This window comes from Euleptes europaea, chromosome 1 (assembly GCF_029931775.1).
Source record: "Euleptes europaea isolate rEulEur1 chromosome 1, rEulEur1.hap1, whole genome shotgun sequence".
Taxonomy (NCBI): domain Eukaryota; kingdom Metazoa; phylum Chordata; class Lepidosauria; order Squamata; family Sphaerodactylidae; genus Euleptes; species Euleptes europaea.
Window position 1 is genome coordinate 86228284 of NC_079312.1, and position 20202 is coordinate 86248485.

The 20202-nt window shown below is 44.4% G+C and overlaps 2 protein-coding genes across 2 annotated transcripts in view; one reads left to right on the plus strand and one right to left on the minus strand.

The window, feature by feature from the left end:
- Nucleotides 1-5250, plus strand: part of CCDC69 (coiled-coil domain containing 69) — a 39786-nt gene extending 34536 nt beyond the window's left edge. Inside the window, exons 8-9 of the mRNA XM_056863496.1 lie at nucleotides 1311-1408; nucleotides 4900-5250. Of these exons, the coding sequence (XP_056719474.1) occupies nucleotides 1311-1408; nucleotides 4900-5065 (264 nt within the window). The 3' untranslated portion in view covers nucleotides 5066-5250. The remainder of the gene's footprint in view (nucleotides 1-1310; nucleotides 1409-4899) is intronic.
- Nucleotides 5251-9931: 4681 nt separating this feature from the next.
- Nucleotides 9932-19570, minus strand: LOC130480938 (platelet-derived growth factor receptor-like protein). The gene is made up of 6 exons (XM_056853566.1): nucleotides 19415-19570; nucleotides 18182-18524; nucleotides 17659-17810; nucleotides 16407-16700; nucleotides 11743-11882; nucleotides 9932-10159 (listed from the first exon to the last, which is right to left on the minus strand). The coding sequence occupies exons 1-6, from the start codon at nucleotides 19536-19538 to the stop codon at nucleotides 9938-9940; spliced, it is 1275 nt and encodes a 424-aa protein (XP_056709544.1). The 5' UTR covers nucleotides 19539-19570; the 3' UTR covers nucleotides 9932-9937.
- Between the last annotated feature and the right edge of the window lie 632 nt (nucleotides 19571-20202).

The window sequence follows — 20202 nt, forward strand, 5'->3', positions numbered from 1 at the left end:
AGACTATATATTGTCGAAGGCTTTCACGGTCAGAGTTCATCGGTTCTTGTAGGCTATCCGGGCAGCACAACTTTAACAGAAAAGAAGAAAGTTTAAGAATAAATAAGGCTTGGCTTCCTGTCCTGAAAACCTCCAGACTAACAAAGACTACAGTCCACAATAGCCATGCAGATTAGCTTTGGATTCCACATGTTAACAGATCACTTCAGGATACAATGGTTCCACATTAACATACCACACCCTCATTAGCACATTATCTTGATACCTTCAGGACAATGATTAGCACATTACCTTTAATACTTTGCAGGACAATGACTCAGCTCAAACCCAACCCCCTTCTGACCATATATTACTATTCCTACACCTGACACTGAGAGACACTGTCCTTCAGTGCTACTCCTCTGAAGATGCCTGCCACAGCTGCTGGCGAAACGGCAGGAAAGAAAATACAAAGACCATGGTCACACAGCCCGGATAGCCTACAAGAACTGAAAGACTATATAGCCACCTACACTGCCACAGAGAGGTGTTGGAATCAATGGCAGCCAGCCCCTGAAATCTCTCCCCAGTCAACCAACCTCTAGTGCTGGGACAGACAACTGCCCTAGTCACAGTATGGGGGCTGGGTGGGTAAACTGAGTCACAAAATGGTAGGTTGTACAAAAATTACACTGTTTCAGAGCAGGTCTTCTGTGCTCAGGCGGGAAAACCTTTCCTCTGTTGTTTCCCCAAAGCAACCCCCCCAAATTTTTTTATTTTAAATTATTTTATATTAAATTATTTTGCCCTTCAAGGGAAAAATACACAGTTACCTCTGTGTATTCACTGGAAGAGAGCTTTGAGGGGGTGGGAAAGAGTCAATAGTGTGTTCCGTTCCTATTCAGAAAAAGGGTACCCGTGTGAAGAAGGAGGAAAAGAATTGGGTAGGAAAGGGTGCTGGTGCCGTTGTTTTCACACAGTGTGTACACATGTGCACATTCATGTGCTTCCTTCTCATGAAAAAAAGAAGCTGCTGTGGTAGCTTTAATGGGAAAGATAAGAAAATGATTATAGCAGCACTGGAGGAGGGGCAGAGAGCAACTTTTAATTGCTTGGAGAGTGTCTGTTCACTCCCAAGTGACTTTCTGCTTACCTCTTCTCTTTTGTGTGTTTCCTAAATTTGGGACTGGATATCCTTATACAAACATTTTCCAAAGTTTTCTGGCTCTCTGCTTTCCTTTATTTGATCTAGATGTTTCTGGATGCTGCTTCATGCGTGATAACTCTGTCACATCTGATGTTTCCTTCATTGCTCTTCTGTCCTCTGATAGATGGAGAGAAACTTGTTGCTTGAAGAGAAAGTTAAAACTCTTCAGCAGGAGAATGAAGATCTCCAGGTACGGCTGCAGAACCACTTGGCGGTGGCAAGGTAAGACCTTAAAATATGAAGCATCTCCCACTAAAACATAACTTTGTCTTTCTAAAGGGGTTTGTGGAAAAAGCTGGGGAAATTCATATGTATTAAAAACTCCTTGAGAAAGCCTTGAGTAAACTGAAATCAGTGGTGTAAGTGTGCATAAGATTGCATTTGCCCAAGAGTTGTTTTGAATTTTATAAGAATGTATTTAGAAATAAATGTATTTATTTTATATGAATATTATATTTTTCGCAAAAACAGCTTTCCTGAGTGTGGAGTCTAAAACTGAGCTTAAAACTGCTTTTTAAGAATGTTCTCAAATTAATAGGCTGGACAAAAGAGCTATATAAATGATTCACAGTTTTGTGCAAAAAGGTTGGTGAAATAACTATTTAATTTATTTTAGTTAATTAATTTAACATATTTCTATGCTGACTTCCACTCATATAGGGTCCCCAAGGGGGCAGACATTAAAACAGCATTTAAAATAAGGTATATGTAAAATATGTAAACAATTCAATAAAAACATATAAGCATACAAACACAACACAACCAGAGAGGAAGGCTAACAGGAACTACTGGGGGTATGCCAAAAAAAACAAAGTCTTCACCCACTGGGGGAAGACAACAATAGAGGAAGACAGAAAAATCTCCCTGGGGAGGGAGTTTCAAAGTTTGGTTGGCACCATGACCAAGAAGGCTCTTTTTCGGGTTGCCACCTGTAGAGCCTCAGATGGGAGGAGCACCCAAAGCAAGGCCTCCAAAGATGACCAGAGGGGAGAGCTAGGTTCATATGGAGGCAATACTTCAGATAGGCTGGCCCCAAGCCAGATTGGGCTTGAAAATGTAGGAGTTCATTAATATTTGGCACCATTAAAAAACAACAACAGCAAAAGTAGTTGTTTATCTGAGAATAATGATCCCATCCAACCAAGGATCATGTAGTGAATATAATAAAGACATGAGGCTATCTAAACAATCAGATTGGTTAGGTGATGATGTAGCATAGCCAGTTGAGAGTCAGGAGCCAGAGTGGTGTAGTGGTTAAGAGTGGTGGCCTCTGATCTGGAGAACCGGGTTTGATTCCCCACTCCTTCACATGAGTGGCGGAGGCTAATCTGGTGAACTGGATTTGTTTCCCTGCTCTTCCACATGAAGCCAGCTGGGTGACCTTGGGCTAGGCACAGCTCTCTCAGGGTCTGAGAGGTGTCTGTTGTGGGGAGGGTAAGGGAAGGTGGTTGTAAGCTGGTTTGAGTCTCCCATAAGTGGTAGAGAAAGTCGGCATATAAAAACCAACACTTCTTCATCTTCTTCCTGGGTTAGAATTGTCCTGACTCTGAATGAACATCCATGTCCTTTTTCAGTGCCTCTTCCAAATTGCCTAAGGATAGTTCTCCTCTGTTAGAAGCTTTGGGGAAAAAACAAACCTTTCCCCTAAACATTGGGGGTTACCGCACTTGTATTCCCAGCGATGTATTAAGAGTTTGAAAATATTCTAACAAATATATGTAATATGTCCCTTCGATCAGCCTCTGTACCAGAGGATTGGAGAATGGCCAATGTAACACCCATTTATAAAAAAGGTTCCAGGGGGGACCCAGGAAATTACAGGCTAGTTAGCTTAATGTCTGTTCTAGGTAAATTAGTAGAAAGTATTATTAAAGATAGAATTGTCAAGCATATAGAAGGGCAAGGTCTGCTGGGCAAAACCCAACATGGCTTCTGTAAGGGTAGGTCCTGTCTCACTAACCTATTAGAGTTTTTTGATAGCGTCAATAAGCATGTGGACAAGAATGAGCCTGTGGATATTGTGTATTTGGATTTCCAAAAAGCTTTTGACAAAGTCCCCCACCAAAGACTGCTAAGCAAACTTCATAGTCATGGGATAAGAGGACAAATCCTCTTATGGATTGAGAGCTGGCTGAAAAATAGGAAGCAGAGAGTAGGAATCAATGGTCAGTTCTCCCAATGACGGTATGTGAGCAGTGGGGTGCCTCAGGGATCTGTGTTGGGACCGGTGCTTTTCAACCTGTTCATCAATGACCTGGAGTTGGGGTTAAACAGTGAAGTAGCCAAGTTTGCAGATGACACCAAATTATTTAGGGTGGTTTAAACAAAATCGGACTGTGAAGAGCTCCAGAAGGATCTCTGCGTACTGGAAGAATGAGCATTAAAATGGCAAATGAGATTAAATGTGAGCAAGTGTAAAGTGATGCATATTGGGGCAAAAAATCCCAACTTCACATATACACTGATGGGATCTGTGCTGGCAGCGACAGACCAAGAAAGGGATCTTGGGGTGGTAGTGGATAGCTCAATGAAGATGTCAACCCAGTGTGTGGCTGCTGTAAAAAAGGCAAATTCCATGCTGGCCATAATTAGACGAGGAATAGAGAATAAAACTGCTGATATCATACTGCCCTTGTACAAATCTATGGTGAGACCACACTTGGAATACTGTGTACAGTTCTGGTCACCACACCTAAAAAAGGATATTACAGAGCTTGAGAAGGTGCAGAAAAACACAACCAAAATGATTAGGGGACTAGAGCAACTGTCCTATGGGGAGCGGTTAGGACGCTTAGGGCTTTTTAGCTTGGAAAGAAGGCGGCTAAGGGGAGACATGATAGAGGTCTATAAAATTATGCATGGTTTGGAGAGAGTGGACAGGGAGAAGTTTTTCTCCCTCTCCCATAATACTAGAACACGGGGCCATCTGCTAAAGCTGGAGAGCAAGAAATTCAAAACAGATAAAAGGAAATATTTTTTCACACAACGCATAGTTAAATTGTGGAACTCCCTGCCCCAGGATGTGGTGATGGCTGCCAGCTTGGAGGGCTTTAAGAGGGGAGTGGACATATTCATGGAGGAGAGGGGTATTCATGGCTATTCGTTAGAATGGATACTGGTCATACTGCATACCTAGTCTCTCTAGTATCAGAGGAGCATGCCTATTATTTTGGGTGCGGTGGAACACAGGCAGGGTGGTGCTGCTGCAGTCGTCTTGTTTGTGGCTTCCTAAAGGCACCTGATTGGCCACTGTGTGAACAGACTGCTGGACTTGATGGGCCTTGGGCTGATCCAGCAGGGCCTTTCTTATGTTCTTATGTTATAAAAAATACTGTTCACACTTTCTATATATTCCCACCGATGTATTAAGAGTTTGAAAACGTTATAAAAAATACTGTTCACACTTTGTTTGGCCCCTTTAGCTGTGAAGACGTCTTCCAACCATTTATAAGCTGTGGTATCCAAAAACCCTTTTAAAGCGATGTTTTTAATAACATTTTCAAACTCTTAATACATCGCTGGGAATACAAAGTGCGGTAACCCCCATTTTTTCATGGGTTTTTTTCTGCTTCCTGTTTTTAGAACCATTAAATTTCCATTTAAAAGATGAGGAAATGAATGTAATGAAAATGGGCTCTTGTTGCTATCTTGCTACCTACTCTATGACATTTAAAACTCTCCAGAGTGTTCCACTGTGTACTCTTGCTTTACAGGCAGCTTTCTGATGAGCTCATCACTATTCGCCAGGCCATGGAGAAGGAGTCTCAGCTGAGAGAACAAGCCCACCGGGAAAAGGAAGAGTTGCTGTACAGAATGCTTAGTGGCGATCCTTCCCACCCCTTCCCCATTTCCACTGAGGCACCACTCATTGCGACATAACACTTTGAAAAGCAGAAAGAACTGCTGGGAGTCGTGGGGTAGTGGAAGAGGATAAAAACAAGAGTCTTCCATCCTTTTATTCTAGTTCTGAACTGGACCTGGAGTTATGAGACTCTGGCAGGAGAAGGGATCCAGAGGTTCCACATGCTCTGTTCACTTCACTATTTTGACACTTGAGGAGGGTACAGTGAGTTGCTTAAAGAGGGGAGGTTTATTCACTCTTAATGCTAGTCAAAAGACAATGCTAGACGGACCTGCATATGAGTAATGTATGCAAATTAGTAGTGGCCTAAGATTCCTCCCTCCCAGGGAGAACTAACTACCTCATGCCTTATGAGGTAAGCTGGTGTCACAATTACTGTTGGTTTAATATTTCGATAGCTATGGTTGTAGGTAGAAAGAAGCCACAGAAAAAAAGAAATTGTGTCCGGGAAAGGATGTGCAATTAAACTTGCTGCCCCTTGTTCAGTTCTGCTATCTGCTATTGTCAGGGGTGTGAAACTTTCCTAAGATATATATCTTAGCAGAAGCCAGACCATTATCAGTGAGCAGTTTCCTCATAACTGGAAGAACATTTAAATGACTCCATTATGTTAGTGAGGTTGCTTGCATAAGTCTTTCCCACACTCCACTGATACTGAGACAGTGTGTGTGGGCTGATTCTGTGGGAAAGATCTACACAATTGGACCCACTTACATGGTGGGCATTTATGCTTCTATCCATGTGGGAACTGCTCACAGTTGAACATTTGCCTCACATCTGAGAGAATATCAGAAGGACACCTAAGATCTAATTCCTGCCAAAACCAAAGCTGATCTTCCAGTAGAAACTGTTGTGTCAGCCTTGGAAGGTTAAGGTTTCTTTGTCAGGGGAGATTTCCTGTTATTTGAGATAAAAATCAAATGAAAATGTCTGGAAATCAAGGGGTGCTTTGAAACCCCAACTGAGAAAATGACAATAGAAGGTTCCCATACTGGCCGTGAGGCAACAGTAATTTCAAAGAAATGAGCTCTTGTGTTCCAGATCACTGAAACTCTGGCAGAGGTGCACAGCAAGTACAACTGACGGTGTAAGAAAAGTTTCGCTTGAATTAGAACAAAGTGGTGGTAAAATGCGTTCTTGTTCTAATCCACACACATTTTATACAGTGTGCAATGGTGGACGTGATAAGTAGCACAGTGTGTACAGAGAATATAGCGAATGCCACAAAAACACAGGCTTGTGAAAGTCAGGGCAAAGTGGAAAACCAATGAATATTTAATTTCTGTCTTAAGAAAATGTAAAACTGGTCTGCATAGCTTGTGAGCCACCAAGCTAAATGCACCCCATAAGCACCACTACCCCCATGCACTTGCAGTACCAGATAAAACCAGGACTTCTATCCTGACTTTGGTGCTACACCATGTAAAGCTGGCAGGATGCTATCGGTTTGGTGGCCCATATGCTGTGCCGGGTGGTACAGATTTTATTTCCGCTACTCGTTCGGTACCGGAACTCTTGCCAAAGTTGGTTATAGAAACGAATTATATCGTTGTCTCTCGAAACAGCCTTAATTGTAAATCGGAACCCATCTATGCCTGAATGATGAAAAGAATTTATCTTAAAGGTATCCCAACATGATGACTTGGTATCAGCCATTGTGCACTGTGAAGTGGTGTTCTCTGGTTGCCCCCACTAATAATCTCTAATGCCTTTAGTGCCTGCCTATGAAGGGCAATCCACAAAACTATGTAGATGGAAGTGATCAGTGCACATGTTTATTTTTAAATTGGTGAACTTCAAAAGCGGATTGTTTTAGATTGTATCATTTTTATTAACTTCCATTTTGAATTGGACAAAATTGTCAGGGGAGTGACGAAAAAGTAGCAGAGTAGATGTGTATGTTTTGACGCTACGGTTGATGCCAGCACTTGGCTAACCCAGCCTAGTGCTGCAATGAGACCTCCAGATTGCCTCAACAAGAGACTGCTCCCTGTCACAACACCACAGAACTCCCTTTGATCCTTAAGGAGTAACCACTATGTAACAGTTACATGGAGCTCTGTGGCGGAGAGTGGTAAGCTGCAGTACTGCAGTCCAAGCTCTGCTCATGACTTGAGTTCGATCCCAACGGAAGTGGGTTTCAGGTAGCCGGCTCAAGGTTGACTCAGCCTTCCAACCTTCCGAGGTCGGTAAAATGAGTACCCATCTTGCTGGGGGTAAAGGGAAGATGACTGGGGAAGGCAATGGCAAACAATCCCATAAACACAGTCTGCCTAGTAAATATGGGATGTGACATCACCCCATGGGTCAGAAATGACCCGTTGCTTGAACAGGGGACCTTTACCTTTTTAACAGTTACAAAAGAATTTCTCCTGCCATCAGTCCACTGAAACGGACATCCAACCACACTGGGTCTCCTGTCCTTATTGTACATTTGTGCTCCTGATGGGAGAAGCGGTTCCCAAATGTTAATATTTCTTGCCTTTGGGCAAGAGATCCTGTGGGCTGTTGGGAGGCAAAGGTTCCTTAGAATTCCTTTGCTTGGATTCTCCAAAATGTGGCACTGGGCCTGAGTGGAGTCTTACCTGCTGCCCCAGGGTGCAGGGAGGAAAGTGGGCTTTTGGGGCCTCTAGATAGCCAAGCTGAGGCCCTCACACAGTTGGAGAGGTGAGGAAGGCTGTCCGAGAACGATGAAACCTAGTCACCTCTACTGCCCTACACCTGGAATTGAAGCACTCAGGCTATCCACAGGTTGTGACCGTTCCTGGTGGCGCAGCTATTTTAGTCTAGCCATGGAATTATTTGGAGGAGCTGTGAGCAGACACATTTTGCAGCAAGGAGGTCTCAATGGAGAAGTTCTCAAGGATTCCCTAGAGAAAAGTTATCATGTTGACAATACAGCCAAAGACCGCCAGATAAGGTTGCCAGCTCTGTGTTAGGAAATTCCTGGAGATTTAGGAGATGGAGTCTGGGGAGGGGGGGGTTTGGGGAGAGGAGGGACCTCGGCAGGATATGATGCCATAGAATCCACCCTCCAAAGCTGTTGTCTGGAGAGCAGTTGTAATTTCAGGAGATCTCCAGACCCCATCTGGAGGTCGGCAACCTTCCCAGATGCCTCTAAATGAGGTGCTAAGGCAAGCACGTACAAATCTTCCCCTAGGTAACCTTCTCCTTTCAATCCATTTGGCTGGTTCTCTTACCAGATCTGTTGACCACATCTGCTTTCAGGCAGGGGATTTGCTACTTCTTTCTGTGGTAGCTCTCTCATCAGACATGAGCCCAGAATCAGTGCTGGAGCCAGGTCAAGAATAAAACCCACACATGCTTTTTCAGAGGGGTGTAAGAGCTGTGCATTGTGTATTCACATCCATACACAAACATCGTGGCACTGCTTTAGTTAGTTACTCCAGCATTCAAGGCTTGCCAGAGATTTTTAAGGCAGTCAGTGGATAAAGCTAAGTCATGGCTTTGATATGGCAAGGCAATGAACTATGTGAGTGTATATTAGCAAAAGACTCAACGGGCACGTGTGCAAGGTCACTGTAATAGACATAGATTCCAGTTTGAAAGGGCCTGTTAATTGGCCGTTTTCTGTCAATTCTGTTAGCCATTATGAACAGATGAGAGGAGTTACGTTTTGATGAGCGCTTCCTCGTTTTATATTAGCAAACATGAAAAGTGTTTGTGTGTCTTCAAATTATGGTGGTTTTATTCAGGCTGCTGCAAGGACAAGGACTTGGTGCCTGGCGGAAGCATTCCAACGTTGCTCCTAAGTGTAATTTTTCTTGCAGCATACAAAAAAAAATAAGATTTTTTCCCCATGTCTGGAATATGCTTGTCTGTTTCTGAAATATTCCTCGTCTCCCTGATTGTACACACCTTTCCTCAGGAGAAAGCTCATGCCATACTCATCACAATATCTCATTTATCTCCTGGGACTCACCTCTATGTACACCTCGTTCACTTTACTATCCTTTTCCCCTAGGACCTCTTGCCCTATAGGAACAAGCAGATACTTTTCCATGTGATAAGAAACTGGGATGGCTATAGGGGAGATTCAAAGGGAGGATTTGGAATGCATACGCTACACATCACCTCCAGAAGCCCACATGCTCAAGATTTTTAAGCCCATTATGGTCCCCTGAGTATGCACATTACTATAACCCATTTACTTGATCATCTTCCAACATTATACCTGCCATCAAATGTCAGCAATGCCCTTGCACTTTCTACATTGGACAAAGAGGTCAGTCTCTACACAAAAGAAGAAGAAGAATTGGTTTTTATTTGCCGACTTTCTCTACCACTTAAGGGAGGCTCAAACCGGCTTACAATCACCTTCCCCTCCCCACAACAGACACCCTGTGAGGTGGGTGGGGCTGAGAGAGCTCTATAAGAGCTGGGACTAGCCCAAGGTCACCCAACTGGCTTCATGTGGAGGAGTGGGGAAACCAACCCAGTTCATACAGATGGTCGGTATGTTGACCTGGGTGCCCTGTCATATGTACGGATACAAAGGACTAGTGCTCATTGACCTGGTGTGTGTGGGCTGTGCCACTTCAGACTGCTGGTGGGGACTCACATGATGGATGCTTCTCTAAACAAAACAAATTCCCTCCGTGTAGAAACCTAGATGTCAGGGAGAAGTATTATCCTGGCAAAAGCCATCAATGTGTGTTTTTCCGGGGCATTCCTGTCTTGCACAGAGTGATACAAGCAAAAGGTAACTCAGTCTCTGCTTGGGAAAAAGCCTTGTTGCTTTAATGAATAAACTAGGTGTATAAAGAGGGGGAAGGGATACATGAGAGAAAACATTCCTCTGTTTTCAAAAGCAGCCTCCAGTCTTTATATTTCTAGCAGCACCTGAGACTTTGCAATCCAAGGCGCGGTTACCCAGACTTTGCCTTCTTGGGAGCTGGTATGGCTGGGAGCATGCGGACACGAGTAGATACTCTGGAGGTGCCCTGCAGATTTTCGGCAATGCAAGTGTATAACCCATCATCGACAGCACGGGCTTCGTCAATGTAGAGGATGCTCTCGGACTCTTGGTGCACCTGCCCCCCACGTCTTACCAAGTCTGCGCGTTCATGGACATACGGTGGTCTACCAATCTGGAAGTGAAGAACAAAAAAAAATGCTCAAGATGCTCCTTCTCCTTGGCTGAGTCATAGCAGAGGACTTGCTGAGTCAGGGGCCCTCTGCGTTGCTATGGAGGTTAAATCTGAGTCATATCTGATGCCAGTGACATCATCTGCTCTATTCAAAGACTGCAGTGGAATCTTTCTGACCAGATAGAAGTATTGAAATCTCTACGAAAGCTTCTCTCACTATGAATAATCAGTGCTACAGTTCTATTGCCAACAATCTCCTTTAGGCTGTTCTGCCTTAGGAACCTTCCATGTGGAAATCATTTGTGTGTAGAGCTTCTTTCACTATGAATCATCAGTGCTACAGCATTTGAAATAGACACCAATCAAATGGCCTAAACTGAAGCGTTGCCTCTATTGCTGGGAGGGGTAAGGATAGAGGAGACCGAACAGGATGGTGTATCCACATCCCAGCTGTTTCTGAAACTATCTGTGTGTCTTGTTTCTCATTTCATCAGTGTGCTACGAGGTCACACAGCTCAACTTCCCTAAAAGCTCATACACTCCCCAAAAGCAGTACCTCTCATCTTGGCAAAGAACAGGAAAGGAAGAGCAAGATGGCACTGTGTTGCCGTGTTTACAGCAATCAGGGTGCCAGTCTCTCCATGAGTAACACAGCTTCATAGTCGGGACAGGCCTACCTCTGCCTTCCGTGTTTAGTTAGCCTTGGATTCAGCTGGGATTGCATGGCCCAGTAAAAGCAAGTCGAAAAGTTTTCAGGCTTTACAATGGTTGATTGGCCAAAAAAGAGGCGAACAGAAAGCCACCAACAGAGATATTGCGACCCATTTTGGCTTCCACTGTAAAACCATGCCCCTAATCCTAAATCATCCAATCTGATTGGGGTGGGGGGGTTGCAGGGAAGGGTCAGCACGATAAGCATGGACAAGTTTCCTGATAAAAAAGTGCTGTCACATCAAGGACAATAATGTGAGAAATAATGAATATAATGTGAGAAACTATGTAGGTATGTGAATTAGAACTGCCCAACCACTGCTTCTGCATGAGATAATGCAAACAGAGGCAGGAGCTGCAGCCCCTGGCTCTTTATGAATGCATGCTAACTGCAGGTCTTTCCAAAAGGCAGCAAGAAATGGCAGTTCTAGAGGGCCTTGCAACCTGGCAAGTAGAGCTCTGTGACCCATCCTCCTTCCATTTAATAAAATGCCCACATTTGAGTGTCACAACAAACTGGAGTTGTCATTAACAACTCTTGTCATTTTCACACACACTATGGAGGTAGATTAATATCTCCTGTATTCAGAAAGATATTTAAATGTAGGCAAACCACATAACCCAATTGCAAAGAGGAACATTTCCCCCCCATTTTATCCAGGAGATTGACCCAATTATTATTCAGCTTGGCTTTGCATCCCCTTGTTTTCTGGGGTCACGGGTCATGTTAGCCTTCTGTTCTGATTTCCAAGGGGGAAATGCCACTTATGAGCAATGGAGCCAAAGGTCTTTAAAGAGTAATACTGTATGGGATATGCCATATCTATCTTCTCATGCCCACTCACCGCATTTGTACCCAGCCCATCACCTACTTGTTGTCCTGGATATTCCCAAGTGAAATCTACAGCAATTTCCGGTTCCCCAAACACTGTGCAAGTAACATTAAAATTGTCTCCAGCCTGAATAGACGCTACTGAGGGTCTGATAGCTGGTTTGGGAACCGAGGAGGGATCTGCAGGGTCAAAAAGAAAAGGAGTTCAGTATGTCAGAGGTTGCCTCCTCCTGTTGAATACTTTGTTCAACCAATATATATTCAGTACTCAGTTGCTGCCACAAGGGCATCGCTAATCTTGCCCTTGCTAGGTTTTTGCATCAAGCGTGATAAAATGTCACAGTTCTCCCAAATGGAGCAGAACAATGGACAGCTGGCAGGTATGATGCCCCCACTCTTTCCAGCCTAGGTCTGCTCCTCAGGGCCAAATTAAACAAGTCATTGGGAGATCCTGTGATCTGATCCCTTGGAAGTTTTGCCTCTTTGAGAGCAAAGCAATTGCTGCAGATTGGGAAAGTTATGCAGGGATCTTTAATCCACTTCCCCATGCCACCTCCCTATCTAATATTCAATCACATACACACAGACTTGCGTACCCATTAGGGGAAAGCATAAATTTTCCTTTCCCTAGATGTAACAGCCACTGGCTATCCATCAACCACTTCACACTTTAAAAGGGGGAAATGAAATTTAATTTTCCTTGACGCTATAAAGAGAAAAGTTGCCACATCTCTCATGCAATTGATGATCTATTTGACAGCAGATAATGCAGTATCCACTTCTCAGAAAGTGTCTTTAGCTGTTTTATCCAAGGAGTGATATATTTATTCCGTGCAATATTATTTTGTCGACATGCTAAAACAATGTGGGCTAGGGAGTCTATTTGATCTGGACAAAATGGGCATTGCCTATTCCTTTCCCCTATGGGAATGAATTTCCTATTCATCCCCCCCCCCCCCGGATCAAATATTAGATTGGAGGATTATGTGATTTTGATTAGGATAATGGGAGGCAGGAAAGATGAGTTAAACACCCTTTTAATCTGACCCAGTTTTGGAGTCTCCGTGGCTGCTTTAACTTACTACACAACAGAAATCTCTCTCTCTCTCACACACACACACACACACACACAGCAGATGTTACCGAATTAGATATTGGTAAGTTTTAAGAAAGGACAGTTTTTGATACAAGCATGACTGCATGCCCTGTGTCCAAAGCCACTGCAGGGCAGCCTATTGCAAAATAATACTGGTATAGGTGATGAACGCAGCCCTAGGGTGCAGAGTGGTAAGTAGGGGTGTGCACTGACCCCCCCCCCCCCAGTATTTTCCGGATTCGGGTTTATTAAATGTTTGAAAATGTTTGAAAAATCCAGAAACCCTGGATTTTTTGAAAATTTTTGGGTTAATAAACCCAAACCCGAAAACTACCAAAAATATTCAGCACAGATAGGAAGGCGGGGGAGTGTTCCTTTCACTGCAGTCAGCGGCAAAAGGAACAGTCCCCTGCCTTCCTATGGAACTCCCGGGAAGGCGGGCTGGGGGAGCTACATTTTGATCCACACTGCCAAGCCTGGCAGCATGGATCTTAACGAAGCCCTGCCCGCCTTCCCGGGACTCCTGGGAAAGTGGGCAGGGAGCACTTTGTTAAGATCCACTCTGCCTGGCTTGGCAGCGTAGATCTAAGTGAAGCTCCCCTTGCCCACCTTCCCAGAAGTCCTGGGAAGGCAGGGGGGAGGGCTTCATTGAAGTCCACGCTGCCAAGCCTGTCAGCGTGGATCTAAGTGAAGCTTCCCCGCCTGCTTATTCGGGGTATTCAGGAAGGGGCTATCCAGCTTTGGGGCAATTCCCCTTTCCCCCTATTCGGCTGCAATTAAACCTGAAAAAAGCCAAAAGGGCTTTTTTCGGGTTTATTTGGGGCTCGGTACAGCCGATATGCACAGCCCTAGTAGTAAGCTGCAATACTGCGGTCAAAGTTCTGCTCACCACCTGAGTTTGATCTCAACGGAAGTCGGTTTCAGGTAGCCCGCTCAAGGCTGACTCAGCCTTCCATCCTTCCGAGGTCAGTAAAATTAGTACCCAGCTTGCTGGGAGTAAAGTGTAGATGACTGGGGAAGGCAATGACCAACCACCCTGCAAACAGTCATCCTAGTAAACGTTGAGATGTGCTGTCACCCCATGGATCAGCAATGATCCGGTGCTTGCACAGGGGACTACCTTTACCTTTAGGTGATGAACAGCCATCATCAATGTGTAATGTGAAACTCTGAATGCTAAAAGTGCATAAAAGAGTCTCCATTTTTATTTGTGGATTATTGCAGGATATGTAGTAAACACATCTCTGAACCATCTAATCCTGGGGTGTCAAACATAAGGCCCGCGGTCCAGATCTGGTCCCCTGAGAGCTCTTATTCAGCTCACGAGCCAGCCAAGGCAGCCACCCCCACCCCACTCTTGATTTGGGCTGGCGAGGCACGGCCTGGCCCAACCAAGTGAAATTTATGTCACAGTTTGCCCTCGAACCATTGAATTCGACACCCCTGATCTAATCTGAGAGACTGGCAAACTAGTCTGAAAGGGGCTATTGGCAATTCTGTAACCCACAGAGCACAGCCATTGAAGTTTGATTCACAAAGCCCCAAAAGCTCCTTTCCCTGCCTGTGACCAGCTACTCTCCAAAACAGTCCTGGAAGGCCCTGCTCAAAATTCCACATTTGGCAACAGCAAAATTCAATACTCGACCAGACCTCAGGGCAACTTTGCCATTATTTAGAAAATATTGCAAAATGTTGCTTCAGAGGGGCATTGAAGACCGCATTTAGCAAACATGTTTCCCAAGATTTATGAGACTGGGGTGGGGCGCAAAAGAGGAAGCAACTACTAAGGAAGACTGGTGCACAGGGATGCACTTAACCCAGCTCAAGAGTCTCCCCTCCAAAATCCCGCCCCCCGCCAATGGTTTATCCACAACTGAGCTCTTATCTAGTTCTGGAGCCCAGCTGGGGGGAAAGGGTTCTAAAACTCTGATTGGGGTGGGGAGGTGCAGGGAGAATCAGCAGGCAAGGGAAGGGTTAATGGTCTTTCTTCCCAGCCACCCATTCCCCCCCTCTTTTCTCTTCAACTGCCTCTAGGTCCCCTTTATAATTACCGGTAGTTCAGCTTTACGATTTGTTACTGACTGCTATCTCAGCGCGTTTAACAGATTACAGTTTCTGTTCTGTTTCAAAATTATTTGATGGAGTCTGATTCTTATTCCAGTTAATAAACTGTGGTCTTGGTGTTAAGTCACATGCTTTGCCCAATTTCTGCCACCTCACTTAAAGCACTGCAGGTTGCAGGCCCTTGGGCAAGACCTTACTGTGCCTGAGACCCCCTGCCAGAGGAGAAAAATACTGAGCTGGAGGGACCAGTGGCATGACTTGTTATAAGGCAGCTTCATTTGACATCTTATAAAAACAGAATGCTACCTATGTTATTTGCACAGCTTTTCATTTTGGTCATTTTAAATCTGTTGGCAATTATTCACTTCTGCAGCTTTCCTCTCGGCTCGATTTCCGGTCTCCTGTCCCTCTTTTCTCTTTCCCAGTCATTATTTCCTGAGCCTTGATGCCTTTCCTTAGGTCTATACTTTTTGTAGCCTTCCTGTCTTATGCCCTTTGCCTGTCCTTCCTGTCTGTAAGATCTGAGCCCTTCTCAGCCACAGGCAGCCAGAAACCCTCCGTGAACATCTGAGCTGCTTGCCCAGCTACAGCTAGAGGCCATCTCCACAGCCACAGAACCTCTTTATGCTTTACTGTATTTCTTAACTGGTGGTGCCCTTTTTCTACCTCCTCCTGTCCTGCGGTCCCTGACTTTTCTCTACCATTCTTAGATGTCAGTCTTGGCTTTCACCTGTCACCTACACTGATTCCAAGTGTCAACTCTATTGACCCAACCCTGCCTCTGGATTCGAGAGACCACAGCCAGCAAGGCTCTTGCCATTCAGACTTCTAACAAACTCATATGCCTTAAGTCGTAAGCATATGCTGTGAATAGATTTCAGAACCCTTTTTCACTTTCACCATTTTGCACAGAGATAGAGACAGTCTGAATGGCAAGAGCCTTGCTGGCTATAGTCTCTCTAATCCAGAGGTTTGGGAGTTGACACTTGAAACCAGTGTAGGTGACAAGTGCAAGCCAAGACTGATGTCTAGGGACCCTGATGTCAGGGACCACAGGACAAGAGAAGGCAGGATACTGTGGACTGCCCAAAAAACAAATCAGTGGGTTATAGATCAAATGAAGTCTCAACTGTCCCTAGATGCTAAAATGACTAAACTGAGGCTATCATACTTTGGTCACATTATGAGAAGACAAGAGTTACTGGAAAAGACTATAATGCTAAGAAAAGTTGAAGGCAGCAAGAAAAGAGAAAGACCCAACAAGAGATGGATTGACTCCATAAAGGAAGCCACAGCCCTCAGTTTGCAAAATCTGAGCAAGGCTGTTAAAGATAGGACATTTTGGAGGACACTGATTCATAGGGTCACCATGAGTCGGAAGCAAGTTGACGGCACTTAACACACACACAGAGATAGTTCATGCAGAATTAATTTGATTTTGGCATCTTGATTAGAGGAAACATTCCACTAACAAGGGCGGGCAGATCAGAACTTTATTTCCTAGTTTTAGGGGTGTGCGGCTCCTTGTTAAGGAAAAAACTTACAGTTCACATAAATCAGCATGTATTTGGTAGAGATCTGCCTCAATCCGTTCATGTTTGCCATGCAGAAGAGGGAGCCCGCCAGGGACGGCTGAGGGCGGTGGATCGTGAACCCTTTCTTCACGTCAAAAGAGATGTCTATCCCATCCACGGCAACCTTCTCAGGTGGAAATTCCCTGTGCAATGTAACTTTGGCAAGGGGGTTGGTCACCTGGCAGGGTAGAAGGGTGGGGTGGTTGGTGCGCAGTTGTATCACTTCATAGTAATCTTCTGTGGGCACAAATAGCTCCTGGGGGTCTGAGGAGAGAGGGCAAAGAGACAGAGAGCTCAAGAGACAGCTCCTCCTTCTGTACCAGTGCAGGCATGCAAAAGTACTGTCATCTGAAGCCTCTTTGTCCAAAGACGGTGCCTGTATCATCCTCCCAGCTTTATTCATCAGGAGCCAATGTTGCTTTTTAAGGGACAAAGAGTTTGTGCAGAACGAGCCCTACACACAAATGCTTGTATATGCATGGAACCTTTATTCACCTTCAAGTACATGGGTCTCTGTCTGTCTCCCTTACTGGGAGCCCTGCTTTTTCAGGTCACCTGTCACATGGAGGAGTGCTAGATGCACAGCACCTTTTCACACCTTCGAGTACATGTGCTTATTTTGAGAGCAGAGCTTGCTGCTGCAATGCTGCTTCCCCTTCTCCTTACACATGTTCAATATCCATGCAGCTTGTGGAGAAAGTTGGGGAAGAAAGAGAGAGAAGTTTTCCTTCTGTGTCCCAAAATATTCACACCTGTTGGTACCCAATGAAGTCGATGGATGCTAGATTCAGAACAGTCAAAAGGAAATACTTCTTCATGCATGTAGCTAATTGCAGAACTCAAACCACAGGACATGGTGATAGCTACTAGCCTAGAAGGCTTTAAAAGGGGAGTGGACAATTCCATGTAGGTATATTTCCATCACTAGCTATTAGCCTTGAAGGTTAAATGGAATTTCTGTATTCACAGAGTATATATCTTTGAATGCTACTGGCTCGGTAGCAACAATGGGAGAAGCTTTATGTTATTTATTTATGTATTTATTTTAAATATTTATATTCCCACCTTTTGCCTGAGCATCGCATGCCTCAAGGCAGATCCCACATCTTGTTAGCCGCTGTGGGGAACAAGCAGACTAAATGGGAACAAGCAGACTGAATGTGTGGACTAAATGGACTACTGAGCTAACCCAAACAAGGTATTCAGTGCAGAAAAGCCTGACCTGTGAAGAAGATGAATGTTTTGCCCATCCGGTTCTCCCCATCACGACACTCATTATCCAGGCATTGCAAGGACCAGCAGCTGTATTCGCCAGTGTCAGCAGCAGTGGAGTTGGCAACAATTAGCTGACTGTGCCTTTCGAAGTTTTTGATTCTGAAAGAGAGGGAACAAGGTTTCCCTTGCAAGCTTTTCAGGAAACACTGACCCTTTGCTTGGCTTTTGCTTATTCCATTCGCAGTCATGCTTGTAGGACTCAGCTAGAAAGGCAAATGTGAGGCCTGTACAGAGGTCTGAGTGAGAGATGACATTCCCCAAGGATTGAAATGTCATTTCTGCCATTATTCTCACCAAAGTCTTGGAAACCCATCTCCAATCTAAGAGCATCCTCCATTTTTACAAGATGACTGACAACCTTAGTTAAGTGGCTTTCATGTAGCCTCTTACCCTGACAGCCCATGACTAAAAACCATGGCACAAAGAGTGAAAATACACTTGATTATCAGTAGGATACAATCAACCCTCACCGGAGACGTCTCTCATCATCTTCCTCGAGGTAGACTGGGTATCTCCATTTGACAGACTTTCCTTTACAGCGCAGGTCCAGGGTTTGCCCCACTCTTAGCACCAAGGTCTCAGGAACCTTCTGGAACTGCCCCTTTGTCACCATGCGAGTCAGAATGGATGTAGACTGCAGTCCCTGACTGGAAGCGATGGTGGGTTTGACTCGACCTTTCTTCTCGAGTAGTTTCAGTGTTCCTTGTTTTACCTTTTGACTAGTCGCTTTGGAAAGTTTGGACTCTCTGGGTTTTGACTCCTTCATGACTCTCTTCTCTATAGCTTTGGAGGTCTTTTCTTTTTGGCACTCAGCTACAAAGAGAAACGTTAACATACTATCATAGCAATGGCATTCACCTTTCCTGATTTACATCTAAAAGGTTTTTAAAAAAATATTAGTAAGCCATATAAACTCAGTGGGATTTATTTCCCTATAAACATTCGTAGAATCAGGCTATTCATTTGTTTATGCCTGCTGGGCCCCAGGCTGTCAGACATACTCAGTAGGAGATGTCAGAGCTATGCGTTACCTTTAATTGATTCCATATTCTTCAGATAGCCAGGAACTCTGGGATATATACATGCAGAATTTTTTTCTGACAATTTTTATCCATTCAAGGGAAATATTTTAAAAGCTGTGCATTTGTAGTTGGTTCATTTAAAAAAAAACACCTGGATCTTCCTTGGACTTTGCAATGAGGCTTTATAATACCTAATATAATACCTTTCCTTTTGGAAAATGTTGCAATTGAATGATCTTCTTAATTTTCCACATGAAGGAAATAATTTCTGCCATTCCAGTCATGTTATCTGCTTGATTAAAAATGGGGGGGGCATAATTTTGGCAAACTATTGTTACTAGACCAATCCTCTCAATGTGTACGTTCAAAAATTTCTGGTACCCATTTTAACTTTTTGTTTTTGCAGCTCCTTCAGGGACGCCACAAATTTGCTGAGCAACATTCTCTTGTCTCATCTTTCTCCCAATTAATTGTTTTCCTAGTATTTGACCTAAATGTGCTGGGATCTTGTGGGAATACTGATCCATGGCTCCCAGTTTGCTATCTGCCCAACTTAATCCCTTGGCTCCCAATGTATGAGCGGCTGTGTTTTCCTTGTGAGGAAAATCGAGAAAAGGGGGAGCAATCGTAGGAGCGTCTGGAAGAGGAAGGAAGAGAGAATAAAGAAAAAATGAGACTTACCAAAGACAAAGAGAAGAAGGCAGCCACTCAAAACAACCAGTAGCTTGGAATTCATGCTGGAACAATCCAGAAGCAAAGTGTGTATCTCTGCAGCCAGTTCCCAAGGTGCAAAGGGCTCGTTCATCTGCTGCCTTCGTAGGTTGGAAGAAATCTCACACTAATTTGTTGGGGGAGAGGGGGTGGAATGAGATGGGCAGTAAAGGGAATTCAGGCGATTTCAAAGCAAATGCTTGGCTTGCCTCTTTAAACAAAATCCCTTTCACACATGAATGCCGCAGAGTTCAGGGTCCTACAGGGGAGGTGAATGGGGCTATTCAGGGCCGCACTCTGTCAGATGCACTCCAAAAACAACAATTTCCAATTACAAAATCTCGTAGCTGCGTTCTTTTCAGACACGTTCCAGAGGGAGCAGCAGGGAGCACAGCAGTGGCTTGCTAGGCTTCGTGGAAGGAGCTTGGGCCAGACTCAACATTATACTCTCTTGCATTCCTGGACAGATTAAAGCTGCAAATGTTGACAAGACCCTCTGAGTACAAAGATGAGCTCCTTGGAGAAAGGGTGGCACACAGATACAACAAAATAGAAACAAAGAGAAAATGATTATTTTATTGTTTTATTTTTAATTTTGTATTCCACTTATCTTCCTAATCGGGACCCAAAGCGGCTTCCCCTCCTCTATCCTATCCTTACCACAACAGCCTTGTGAAGGTGGTTAGGCTGCAAGATTGTGATGGGCCCAGCCTGGCGAGTCTGTGGCAAAATGGGGATTTGAACCCAGGCCCCAGTCT